Here is a 13,950-nt window from a genome sequence, read left to right on the forward strand (position 1 = left end):
AAGTCAGCCAGAATGTCCCAGTACTAGAACTTGACTCTTCCGAAATGATTCCCCTTAAAATACAGACAAGATACATAAAATTCATCCTAGACAATTTACCAACCAACAAAGCTCCAGGCCCTGATGGAATTCCTTCAATTGTTTTGAAAAAGTGTTCCCCAGAACTTGTCTGTTCTTCATTCCCTAATTCATGGAAAGAAGCCAATATCCACTCTATTCCAAAGAAGGGAAGTTCCTCTGACTCCTCTGATTACAGACCAATAGCTGTCACGTCTTCCCATGGTAAAGTATTTGAAATTTTAATCAATAAGCACATAGAGGAATATGAACTGAATTGGTAAGGTCTTTAGGCTGTATGCTTACACGAAAGATTATGGGTTTTACAATTTTAAGAGACGATATGGAACAAAAATGTTTGTTAATCAGAAAAAAATACACTTTCGTCCCACATGTTCTTGTAGGTTAGCATTCAGTTCTACATTCTTCATTCGGTATCACTCTTACCAATATATTTCGGACCGACTGAGCACAGTTATTTCTGCTCCTTAGAGTTAATGTACATTTACTGCTCATTCTTTTGTTTGTTCTTATGTGTATGTGTGAAAGAGAGGGGACTGATACAAACAATAATGTATTCCATTATCGCTTTTATAGCTGCTGGCCCTGAACAACGCCTTACTGTACCAGTGTCAGTGACGTTGAGTTAGGGTGAGCTATAAAAGACTGCAAGCAATTATGGGAAGGGAATGAGGGTCACTGGTGTGTTTACACAGCCCTACTCTACCACCTCAAGCAGTCTGGCGTTCACAGTTCACTTTGTCCCAGATGTTTTCAGCTGATGTATACATGCTGATGTAACGCGCATCCTAATTTTATTCATTCTTACATGAATCATAGCAAATCATGGGGTGGGTTTAGGGGAAAAATAATAATAAAAAAAAAAAAGCCAGGTGTGCCAGACGAGTCTTTTCACATAAGTAAGAAAAAGGAATTGATTTTAGAACATTGAAAAAATGGTCCCAAGGCCGACCACGGGAGCACGCAAATATCTGAACCCACAGCCATTGAGGGGGCTAAACATAGGTTTTACTTTAAGCAGTAAAAGCACCTTACCAAATCAGTTCTTCCTGATAGTCTGTTATATTTTTCAGATTATTTCTGGGTTGGTAAATATTTAACAGTAAACGTTTCTTAATAAATCTGTTTCCCCATCATTTTTAGCTGTTCTGGTGTGACAACTCTTGTTTATTTCGTTAACATAATGGCGGAAAGGACTGTTCTTCCCTAAGTGTTTAACCCCTTAATCACGGGGCATCACTTTCGTGACGCTTGGGAGCAAGGGATCATGCCACTGGGCGTCACTTTTTTTATTCTGTGTTATTTTGAATTCGCCCGGGCTTTCAAGTTGAGAAAGGAATATATGCTTTCATAAATTCTAGTGTTTGTGTGCGTAAATGATGCCCAGATTAGAGCATCATCTTAGAATGAATATATAGCATGATGGAAGGCACTGTGACCAAAAAGAGTCGTTTGCTTCAACCACAGAACCTTCAATGCTGTGCTTTCCAAAGCAAATAAGATATACCATACTTGACTGAAGACTATCTTAAGATCTAGAAAGCATAACATTTTTATTGTGTGTAATGTGAGCCACTACAGTACACTATGTTACCTATGTATGTGGATTGAATACACTGGTCTTAGCCATTCATGCATTATTTCATTGAAAGCAGTCGTAATCATAATGTATATGAGGAACAGTCCTTGACTACTAGTGTGTTAAATCTAATCTCTGTACAGTAATTAAAGCAGGTGTATTTTTTCCACTGTACATTAACTCTTGGCTGGACTGGCCTAAATTTAATAATTATCAAACTGTTACATCCATCCATCCATCATCCAATCCTACATTGCCCCAAGAGGAGCATAGGAGCTTGGGGCTAGGCAGTTGGTCTCGACATTTAAGATGAGAGTGACAAATAAATGTTGTTTCATCTTATGGCTAGTTACTGGCTGGCCAAGATTTTACATGCAGTACTTTAAAGTATAAATGCTTTATTTTTGGGGGGGGCGATGACCCAAAACTTATATACATTGTGCATTTCCTATATTGTTAATTACCAATTACTGGCTTAGATTTAAAAGCTAAATGTTATGTGTTTACTATTTGTCTAATGACCGAATGTTGTATACTTTTAGTGAAGTATGAAAGTTACGGTATGTGCTTTATGTTTCCAGTTATTTGGCCAGTGCCAAAGACGTTACAGTACATAGTTATGAACATGACTGTGTCATAATAACAGGTTAAAGTATAAAGATATAGTACAGTTATCATTTTAAAACTTTTTTAAAATAAAAATCCAAATGAAAAAACTAAAGGAACTGTTATATTTCAATGTCAGTTAAAATACTGATATGATTATCTCCGCAAGTGAAGTTGGAGGAGGGTATGTATTCACCTATGTATGTTTGTCCAGACAGTATCTCAAAAAGTTGTTATTGAATTTCAATGAAATTTTGTGGAAGGGTGGGCCATGGGCCAAGGAAGAGGTGATTAAATGTTGGGGTGGATCAGGATCCAGATCTGAAGTATCCTGCACAATAACGCCAAAAATTTTTGATCAATTTCATTGAAAGTTTGTGGAAGGGTGGGTCATGGGCCAAGAAAGAACTGGTTAATTTTGGGCCAGATCTGGATCCGGATCATTTTTAATGGCACTGGTGGAGTTATGCACTTTCTGAGTGTACCCTTTCAAGCACTTCACCCTCCAAACTTCCACTCTTACTCATCACAATACCCAAGTACTTAAAAGTACTCACATTTTCCATTTCCTCCTCATCCAACCTCACTGTGCATTCACTGACTTCACTTTCCTCGAAGACCATAACTTACCCTACATTCATCTTGAGATTCCGTTTCTTACACTCTCTCCCAAACTCATCCACCAAGCCTTGCAGCTCCTCTTTGTCTTCACTTAACAACACAGTATCATTTGCAAACAACAGTACAGGGAGCTTCCAAACATTACCCTCTTTCATTAGGGCCACTCCAACATCCACTGCCCTACCTTTATCTCTTTTATAACCCCATTCATATACAAATTGAACAGCCATGGAGACATGACACATCCCTGTTTCAACCCAACCTCCAAATAGAAAAATTCACTCAGTTCACTATTCACTCGCACTGCAGCCTTAGCCCCCTCATACATACTCTTCACAGCATTCAGCAACTTCCCATCTACTCCATATATTCTTAACACTTTCCACAATCCCTTTCTATCCACCTTGTCATATGCTTTCTCCAAATCCATGAAGGCAGCATACAACTTCTTTCCCTTCTCTAGAAACTTTTCCACTGAAGATCTAAGAATGAATATCTGATCTACACAACCTCTTCCCTTCCTAAAACCTCACTGTTCTTCTCCAGCTAATTCCTCTGTTCGTTCCCTAACTCTGTCAATAAGTATCCTACCATATACTTTGCCTATTACAACTAAGAAGACAAATGCCCCTAAACGACAAATGTGACAAAAAATATTTATTCACAATTTTTTTGCCACCCTTATTTTTGCTTTTACCTTCATACATCCTTTTCCCCAATATTGCTGAATAGTTTTACTTCCTGTTGATGGTTTAAACAAGACTAGTTAAAAGCTTCTATAAAACAAACATATTGATTGTTATGTCATTGGATGCAACCTGCATCGTTTGTTAACAAGCAGTTGGGTTTTGGTTGGATACAATCTGTGGAGAATGGTAACAATCAGTTGGAATTTGTGCCAACACCTTGGCCCCAAGAGGATTAAGATGGAAGGAGATATGGTAAATGTGTGTAAAAAGTAGGTATGGAGAATGATGAGGGTTGGGAACTGACAGTGACTTGAGCTGGTGGGAAAAATTTTGTAGGGAGGATTGTATGACAAAGGCTTGGCACCCTTGTTCTTTCTTGGTGAAGCGATAGTAGTCAGACTGACTCTAGCTGATAGGTGGTATGATGCACATAAGTTAGATGTATGTGCCTGTGAGGTGTGGTCAGGATTCCAGGGGGTTTAGTGGTGAGTAAATGAGAGTGTGGCCCATTCATTTGGGAAGACTGGTCAGTTTCTTTTATAAGATTATTTTTCTGGCTCTCAGGGTCCAACCACACTACATCCTATGGTGGTAAAAATGGTATGGATGATGGTACTGTAATACTATACCATCTTTCAGACCTGAATTATGCACTCACTTGAACAATTATTCAATTTTTTTTTTAAATTGGGATTTCTGTTATGATACTGTAGTGTTCTTATTTCAGTACATTACTGTGTTTCGTAGTTTGTATTTGTACTGAATGGCAACAAGAATTATGCTTTCACTCGAAGAAATTTCTTCAAAATTGAATATCATCTGGCAGTTGCTGGAATATAATGAAAAACATGTCACACTTACGGAGTTAATCTATTTCTGGTGATGTATTTTTTTTAGTTTATTCTTGTTGCATCAGAAGACTGTATTCAGCTTATCAAGAAACAGCAGGTAGTGAAGAGGTTAATAGAGACTGTTTCCAACTCCATCAGTACTGTTGGTCTGTCCAAAACTTAAAAGAACTGTCAGGAAATAGTAAGAATAAAGTGAAAATAATGTCATCAGGCTGAAGGAGTTTATATCATGCTCCTAGATTCGTTGTGTGAGGTTCTCCCCCAATGGTCGGATGTTGGCATCATGTGGGGATGACCGAACCGTGCAGTTGCATGATGCCAGAACAACGACACCATTGCACACATTCACAGAGCTGCGAGGGGCACCCACCCATGTCCAGTTCCACCCCTCAGGAACCTGCATCGGTACAGCCAACACTGATGGCACTGTCAGAGTAAGTAGAGTTATGTCTGTGTGTCATTTTGTCAGGCTTTATATGTTATCTGTATCTCTCTGTTTGTCTCTGTCCATTTACAGCAATACCTTGATCATCACGCTTAATTGATACCAAACATGGTCTGTGATAACAAATTTACATGATAACCAGTTCACGAGACATGTGGAATTTATGTTAATTTGTCCCAAGCATCCAAAGCTCTGATGCACATTTTCACTTTTACAGTAATTTAGTGTAGGCCCACTGAGTACATATATACTGTTATAGTAAGTACCAGAAACATGATGATAACTGGATACTTTGTTGGCAGATATATGACATTGGTAGTCGTAAACTACTACAGCTCCACAACCCGCACTCTGCAGCTGTCCATTGCTTTGCCTTCCATCCCACAGGTTAGTAAAGTATACCCGTAGTATAACCGGTTCTTCACTGAGACTGAACGTGTTGAGTGAATGGACAAAGGGAATCGGGTGAGGAGGTGTAGTAGGGTGGAGGAGTGCTATCAAGTGAACACGTCCAACCCATGCTACAAGGTAAATGAACGTAAACCAAAAGTTGTGTGTGCTACCTGAGACTTTGAGTTATGTTCATGTAAACTTAAGATGCTGAGTGGCACCCCTTTCCTAATTATTTATTTTGCATCTTATACCTAATATTCTCTTCTGTGCCTGTATTATCCACAACACATATATCATGGAAAAGAATTTAATGTGCATTTTGCAGAAATAAACTGTAATTAAGAAACTGGTAGGGTGCATCCTATTCAGATGCAAATATGGTCCCTTATGCCAGATATTTTGTGGCATCTCTGTCACAGGACCATGCAGCTTGAAACTTTATCTCAGCTTGGTTTCAGTTCTCATATCATCTGAGCATCCCATATCTTCCAACATACAGTGGAATCTCCTAAATCACGGCTTATGGGACTGAGCACACGCCATGATTTGAGAACGTTAGAAATAACTCATCTTATGGAAAAGTTACTTATGGGTCTGTCATCTCAGAAAAGTTGCCCCACTTAACCCCCAAACCTACATCAAACTGGTCACCAGTGAACACTGACAACGTTTCGTTCGTTTCGTTTTTAAAGGCTCCAACATGCTTACATGCGTCGGCCTTGGTCACCTAATGGCGGCTCTCCATGCTGCACGATCCATTGCAGCCTCCCTGTTCAGTCCCTTAACCCAGAGGTCAGACTTAATGACCTTTTCCCATGTCTTTCTCGGTCTACCCCTCATACCCCACCCCCAGTATTAACACTTCTCACATTCCTCACCCAGTTATCATCCCCCATCCTCTCCACATGTCCAAACCATCTCAGTCTACCTCTCCTCATCACAACACTAATACACTCCAGTCCCATCCTACCTCTCAACTCTTCCATCGTAAACCCAGCCCCCCCAGACCTTGCACTCGGGGACGCACTACACATCCACCTAATCATTGTCATTTCTGTATGCCTGATCCGGCGAATATCCTCCTCCTTTACTGCCCTTGTCTCACTACCATACAGCATTACACTCCTAACACATGCTGCATACAAAGACCCCTTAGGACGTAGGGAGAGTCCTTTCAATGTCAGGAGAGGCAAGAGCTCCCTGAACTTCTTCCAACCACTTCTCACCCTAGCCACAGAGCTAGCTCCACCCCCACCTCCAGCACACAACATGTCTCCCAAATAACAAAACTCTTCCACACACTCAAACGATTCACCAGTAAGTTCAATCCTTTTACGCCTGACAATCTCCACATGTTCTCCCCGACACGCTGTACACATAAAATCAGCATTATCTCGCAGTCTGAATCTGATACCACTACATCTCTTGTGCACCCATTTATCACAAACACTGCACAAGATGGAATTACTTCCCACGCTCTTGTGGCAAACTGCACATGGCCACTCTCCCTTGTTTTTGACAGTACCGCTACAAACCCTCGATATCATCACTTTTGTTTTATCTGCATTTACCCTTAAGTCCTTGTGCCCCATACCATCTCTCCACTTCCTAAACCTTTCCTCTGCCTCCCTTTCGTTCTCTGCAATCAACACCAAATCATCAGCATACAATATCTCCCACGGGAGTCCGTTTCTAAAGTCATGTGAGAGGGCTTCAAGTACCATGATAAACAACATGGGACTCAAAACTGACCCCTGATGCACACCAACATTCACGGAAAACTCATCACTCAAATCTCCATTCACTCCTACCTGGGTGCGAGCACCCATATACATAGCCATAACCAGCCTAACCAACCACTCCTCCAAGCCAAGCTTTTTCATTGCCCACTTCACCACCTCTCTAGGGACTCTGTCAAAGGTCTTTTCCAAATCAACAAAAACAAAATACAGATCCATTCTCCTACCAATATATTTTTCTTGATGCTGTCGAACAATGAATATGACATCAGTGGTCCCTCTACCTGGCATAAACCCAAACTGCATCTCATCAATATTCACTCTTTCTCTAATCATACCTTCTAGAACTCTCTCCATTACCTTCATTATCTGATCTAAAAGCTTTATACCTCTATAATTTCCTCTTTCCAGGGCATCACCCTTCCCTTTATACACATTTACAATTACACTCTTCAGCCAAGCATCTGGGACAACACACTCATAAATAATCCTATTTATCAGGTCAGTGACTAACCTCACCCCTATATCTCCTGAGGCCTTCAACATTTCGTCAGTCAACCCAGACACACCTGCTGCTTTCCCCACCTTCTTCCTGCCTATTGCCTCACTCACATTAGCAGCATCAATCAAAGGCCAAGGGCCAAACAGTGGATCTGCTGGCGCCAAACCTTCCCTGTCCCAGTCAAACTCCTCATTTAACAACCGGCTATAATGCTGTCTCCATGCATCTTTAATATCCTCACTGTTCACCACTACCTTTCCTTCATCATTCTTTACACACTGCTCACCTGTAATATCCCGATTATCCCTCTTCATCTGATTTGTCACTTTAAATATCATATTTTTCCTTTCCCCATGATTTAGGTTATCAAGTAAAAGTCTCTGTGACTCAGACTTCGCCCTGTATACCTCTCTTCTAGCCCTATGCTTGGCAGCCAAGTATTCCTCCTTGCTACCACCCTTCTTCCATTCCCGGAAAAGCCTTCTTTTCTCCTTAACTGCAGCTTCTACACCCTCATCACACCACCAAGTTACTTTATGTCTTGGTGGTCCTCTTGTCCAACCGCATGTTACATCAGTAACTTTCAAGAGATTGTTCTTGAGGGCTCTGTACTGTTCATTAACCCGCCCCATCCCGACGTTTTTGGGCCTTTTTTGGGGGGCTCAAACATCCGCTTTTGGTGAGAAACATTGAAAATTCATAGAGAAATCGCTCACCTGAGGTTTAAAATACCGGATTTAGGTACGTGTACTTCCTTACCTGACTGGGTTTTCTAACAGGCTGGCACCAAAGAAAATGAGTTCTGTGGGAGGGTAACTATTTTATTCACTCATAAACAGTATTTATTTATTTACTTTGTACGAATTTATATGTAGTATAAGAGTATATTGGTTTTCAAACAGTAATATAGGCATTATAAGCATTGTTTCACTCACTAACTCATCACCATTCATGACCTTTTTTTTTCCCACATTACCTGATCATCATTTCTGACTGTTTCTTCCTCTAATGCTATATAAACTTTGTCCTCCACATTGTCATCGATTGGGGAATCACTCTGGCCCTTAATGTCTCTATTGGCCAGGTCACTGGTAACAGGTGAATTGCCGAGACAATGGCGTGCAGGGAGGGGGGGGGGAGAGGTTATGCGGTGTAAGGCATTGTTCCTGCTTGGCATCTTGTAGAGGAATAGAGGAAGGTGTCCCATGTATACGTGCCAAAAACCACTCATGAAATCACTCGCGAAAATTGAAAATCGTGCAAATTAGGGACCATGCAATGTTGCCGCGTTAATTCACGTTGCCGGGATGGCGTGGATTAACGCCTCTGTCTATGGCCCCCTGTTCAGCCATCACTCTCCTCATCTCGCTATACAAGGCATCCCTTACTACTTGGTTTTTCAGCTTCCATATTTTCCTCCTAGGTATGTAAGTTCTCTTTTTCATCACTTGTTCTTTAAGCACCATATCACAAATCAATAGTTTGTGCTGCTGCACACACTCCTCACTTCCTATAACTTTAACATCCCTCCTATCAGCCCTCCTAACCAGAAAATAATCTATCTGACTGCTATTTCCCCCAGACTCATGCGTAATTAACCTACTCTCTCTCTTCCCAAAATATGTGTTGCACACAATCATGTCCGTTGCCTCCTCAAACTCGAGTATCCTTTCCCCTTCCGCATTCCTTATACCATATGCACATCCCCCATGTACTCCTTCATAACCTTTTGCTGCTTCACCTACATGACCATTTAAGTCCCCTCCCAAAACCACTATCTCATCATCCCACATACCACCTACTACACGTATTAAATCATCCCAAAATCTTCTTTCTCTGCTTCATCCAATCCTGCCTGTGGAGCATATGCCCATATAATTGCAGCTATCTTTCTGCCTGGAAAACAAATCAATAAAGCATATGTAATGGGAATGAACAGGATTGTAAGATTCTTACTTGACTGACTGATGACATTGCATGAATGGACAGGGGAGGGGTGGGGGGTTCCAAGGCTTGAGGCAGACTATGGCCTCTCAGCACAAGGTGAATGTGCTGCTGTCTCATGCTGCCACCTCTGTGCTGCGTCCTCCTCATCAGCTTCCCTCAGGAATCCCTCATTTTCCAATGTAGAGACAACAGAAATGGTGTCTTTATTGCTCTCAGCTGCCACTGTGTCTGTTGTCATAAGAGTTGAGATTAATTCTTTACCAAATGGGTGCAACCTTTCCATATGTTCTATTGAAATGAGTCTTTCACAGATTACTTGTTATTATTCCTGGATTACCACAGCTACTGGGCACTTATAAACTTACCTCTGAAAGTTATAAATGAGATTTAGAATGCATGATACACTGATGCATCCAATCTGAGCGGTGGATGGTAAACAACACAGCCAGTTGGAGAGATTGCTGGTAAACGCTTCTGCAGGCAACCTGCCCGCCTCTTTAAATATCCCAGAATAGATACTATATATTGTGTTTATTTCCATTCACTTCTTGTAGTCACAATTCAACAGTTAACTATCTGTGTTGTGTATGTGCCAGAATTACTTAACTTGAGATCGTGAGTTAGTTATAACATAGATGGAATTGCTGTGCCCGTTTGATAAAGAATTATATACCGTACCTCGTTGAGTCCATTATGGTGGGCAACTTTTGCTTTCTTCTCACCTTCATCAATCCTCCTTATTACATCTAACTTTAGGGTGTAAGTTAACGTTGGCTTCTTCTTCTCCTTCCTCAAAGAAGTTGCAGGCTTAAGAGGGTTATGATCGTTCATGGTAACACTGGGCCGGCGGAGCAAGCACAGGGGGGGGGGGAATCCTCTTGTAAACCACACCAGAGCCACAAGCTAACAACGGAGAGGAGACAGTACACTGAGCTGGGCGCTGGGGCATCAGACACACGGATCGTTCATGGTTGGCGTGGGAGGGAAGCGCAATGATTGGCTCGTAGTAAGAGCTATGTTTGAATATAATTGGTTTAGTAATTGCCATGCTTGACTATGGTTGGTTAATTCCCAGTCAGATGTGTGGGTTTGAGGTAATGGTGGTGCTTATTCCATGAGGCATCGGATAAGCATCGCTTTTGAGACTGCATTTATGAATTTCATGTAATTTCCCCATGTTACTGATATTGTAAACTGTTACATAATGTTGCCACGTATTATGAATCTGCTCTTTAGGATCGCGTGATTTAGGAGATTCCACTGTATGTTTGGCATTAGCTTGTACTCATATTATTGCAGTAAGGTGAGTTTTCACATAGCTAATGCACATAATAAGCACCCATTTGGTCATTTGTGTAATCCTTTTTGTAAGTGGGCAATGCATTTGACTGGGTATATGCTGTATAATACCGCATCCTTTTACATGTTTTCACAAGCTTACATCTGGTCAAGGATTCATCAGAGGCAAATTCAGACTGTCATTGAGACACTATAGTAAGTCTTCTTTATAATGAACCATCATATACTGAACAGTTAACATTTTTATACATAGCTACAGGCAACCTTTGGTATCTGTATTTTTGCTTATCTGAATTTGCATTTTTTGGCACCTTTCATAGTTGATTCAGTATCCTTGTTTATCCAAAATCCCATTAAGCACCAAATACTGTACCACTAAGCACTCTCAAAGCCACTTAAAAAAAAAAAAGAAAATCGCTAGAAAAAGTACAGTCTAGAATATTCCTAACACTTTGTAATAATCGCCATAATACAGCTAATATTCGAGTCTAGATGTTAAAAATTACCACTGAATTTAAGCATTCACTGCTAAGTGCCTAGTATTATGGTGTGACATTTTCATTTTTTTGGAAGCGTAGTTGTACAGTACTGAATTTTTCTTTGATATTCAGCTATGATTGTTGTGGTACTTTACATTCTATGACAACTGTTGATGGTGCTACAGTTACCTGTCCCTGTCCTGGAGGGGCTTGGGGACGGGTATAGTTTTCATTTGGTTTATCTGTCTGTCTGTCTGTCTGTGTGTCTCTTAACAACTTAATGCAAAAACTAGTGGTGCGAGTTTGACTAAAATTACAAGGATGATGGGCTGTGACCGGATGATGGGCTATGACCTTCTGATCATCTGATTAAATTTTGGACCAAACTGGGCCAAGGCCCAGGCTGTAAGCCCCCAAAAAATGTATAAAAAGGAAAAAATGTTTTTCTGCCATAACTCCTTTCAAATTCATCATATCGACATAAAACCAAAACCTTAAGGTGCATCTTTCAAATCTGCATCCTATAACATGCCTCATTACATCAGGGGGATCACCCCACAGGTAGTGGTAGGGGGGGGTCAGTGTCAGGTGGGTCGGGCCTAAAATTTAAAATGGGCATAAAATCGTAAATTTTCACCCAGTTCACTCCAAATAGTGGTAGGTGGGGGTGCTCACCATCCACTAATTCAATGTAGTGCTGCTTTTGGGTGTCTGCCCTCTCCTCTCCTCCGTTTTTTGTATTTCTTTCATCTGCCTACAGGTGACTTAACACTTCCTCTTCTGTCTTTCTTTCCTCCATTCTTTCCTCTTCCTTTTGCCTTTGGGTGACTCTACACTGAGTGACAAGTCAAATGGTTTCTTGTTCACTAGGAAACCATTTACAATGCTGTGCTGGGTGGTAACCATGTAACCAAATTATGGCACCTGGTGGTTTAGTGGGCAATTAAGGCACTCCAGTCGGATTGAGCCTGGGCAGGTTTATATCCAAGGGATGGTAGGGGTTAATTACTCATGTAATGCTAGTCAGGGATGAGTGAGGCTGGTCACTCTTATCTTAAGTGTCAGGACCAACTTGCCTAGCCCCAGGCCCCTGCGCTTCTCATGGGGCAACACAGGATTAGATGATGATGATTCACTCCAAATTTGATATATGATATCTTTGATTAGATATCCTGTTGTGTTTATACATTAGCACCAAGATTGACTGCCGGGGACGGGTTTGCTGTGCCTTGGCACCGCTTCTTGTTCTTTATGTGTTTACTTGCTATATTATGACAGGATGTTATAGGTGGTTGGGTAGAGTCAGAGTAATCTCCCATTGAGTACTGTTCGTATATCAGTTAATCAGATAGTTATTCAAGATGGCAGACGTGCCAGCAACGTTAGAAGTTTTTATTTAATGTTAGGTTATTGTTGCATTACTATACATTCTGTAATGTTTGTTTAAGGTATTGCACAGCATTAGGTGCTTATTTTACCTATGTCTTCTGATACAGAAATTATCCTGCTTTAAGTGCCTAATGAGTATAATATGATTCAGTATGTACAGTACTGTACTTGGTGGAGGTTCACTTAACCCGGGGATTATGCAGTTACTTTTTTTATCCCACCCCGTGGTGTGAAAAAGATGAAGAGAAAAAAAAAAAATGTTTAAATATAAACTTGAAGATAATCATCCAGGGAATCATCTAGTGAAAACAATAATCTCTCTCTTTCTCTCTCTGTCTTTGCATAGTGCCATACATAAGTTTGTGTAGGGGTGGAGTAGTCAGCAGTGATGCATGGGCACTGGAAGGTTAACACAGCCTGAGCTGTGGTTTGCAGTGTGATACTTCTCAGCCTGAGCTGGGTGGCATAGCATTGCTCTGAATGTGATAACTTTTCCATTACTAGATAAACTAGACACAGTTGCATCCATGGCATACCCTATGGCACTATCAATGATCCCTTTCCTAGTATCTTTGGAAAGAGGCTTGTCAGGGGTGGATGATGCAAGGGGTCCACATGAGGCGGGAACAGAATCACACGAGAGGTATAAGAAATCACTGTCCTACACCTGGCAAAGCCAGAGATGACTGAGGTATGCTTGACTTTGGTGGCAGGAGTCTGTCCCGACCTTTTGGTGATGAGATCAAGTGGCGGCCGCTTCAAAGTATGACGCGAAAACCCATGCTGTTATATCCGACTCCCAGCATCATCGATCCACAAATTTTGCATCGGATATAACCGTTCCCCTGTGGGTAAGGGTTGAGTCACCTAAGAGTAAACCTCTGTGACTGCTTGACATAGCCCCATGTAACCCGTCAAAAATCACTACCCAAGTATCCAAACTAATTTATACTTAAGCTAACCCCCCAGGATACTGGGGGTTGTTGATAGTACATCAGTGTGAGTGGGAGAGGGGGGAAGAGTATTTTGTAAGGAAAGAGCAGACAGTTGTTTTGTAATCATCATCATCATCATCACCTTTTTTTACCCACCTAAGTACAATACCATATGGGGTGAAGTTGGATCTGGAAACAAGAAAAGAGCAAGTATGGAGGTAGGAGAGGTAGAAACAGTCTAACCAGTATAGTGAACTGCATCCACATCCCACACACCACAAATACACATAACTTCCTGTGTGGATGACATAACACTTACATGTACACACCTCAACACACTACAGTGCTCGTCAGAAGTATCGAGCGCCCTGCATCCCTCCTACGAAACAAACCTTTCA

The 13,950-nt window shown here is 41.2% G+C and overlaps 1 protein-coding gene across 1 annotated transcript in view; it reads left to right on the plus strand.

Moving 5' to 3' along the window:
• The window catches only part of LOC145417542 (uncharacterized), a 104,761-nt gene that overhangs the window by 31,642 nt on the left and 59,169 nt on the right, over positions 1 to 13,950 (plus strand). Inside the window, exons 4-5 of the mRNA XM_080286252.1 lie at positions 4,664 to 4,858; positions 5,172 to 5,256. Of these exons, the coding sequence (XP_080142378.1) occupies positions 4,664 to 4,858; positions 5,172 to 5,256 (280 nt within the window). The remainder of the gene's footprint in view (positions 1 to 4,663; positions 4,859 to 5,171; positions 5,257 to 13,950) is intronic.

The sequence above is a fragment of the Coenobita brevimanus genome, chromosome 110 (genome assembly GCF_032717465.1).
Source record: "Coenobita brevimanus isolate Jiangsu-jjx chromosome 110, ASM3271746v2, whole genome shotgun sequence".
Classification (NCBI taxonomy): domain Eukaryota; kingdom Metazoa; phylum Arthropoda; class Malacostraca; order Decapoda; family Coenobitidae; genus Coenobita; species Coenobita brevimanus.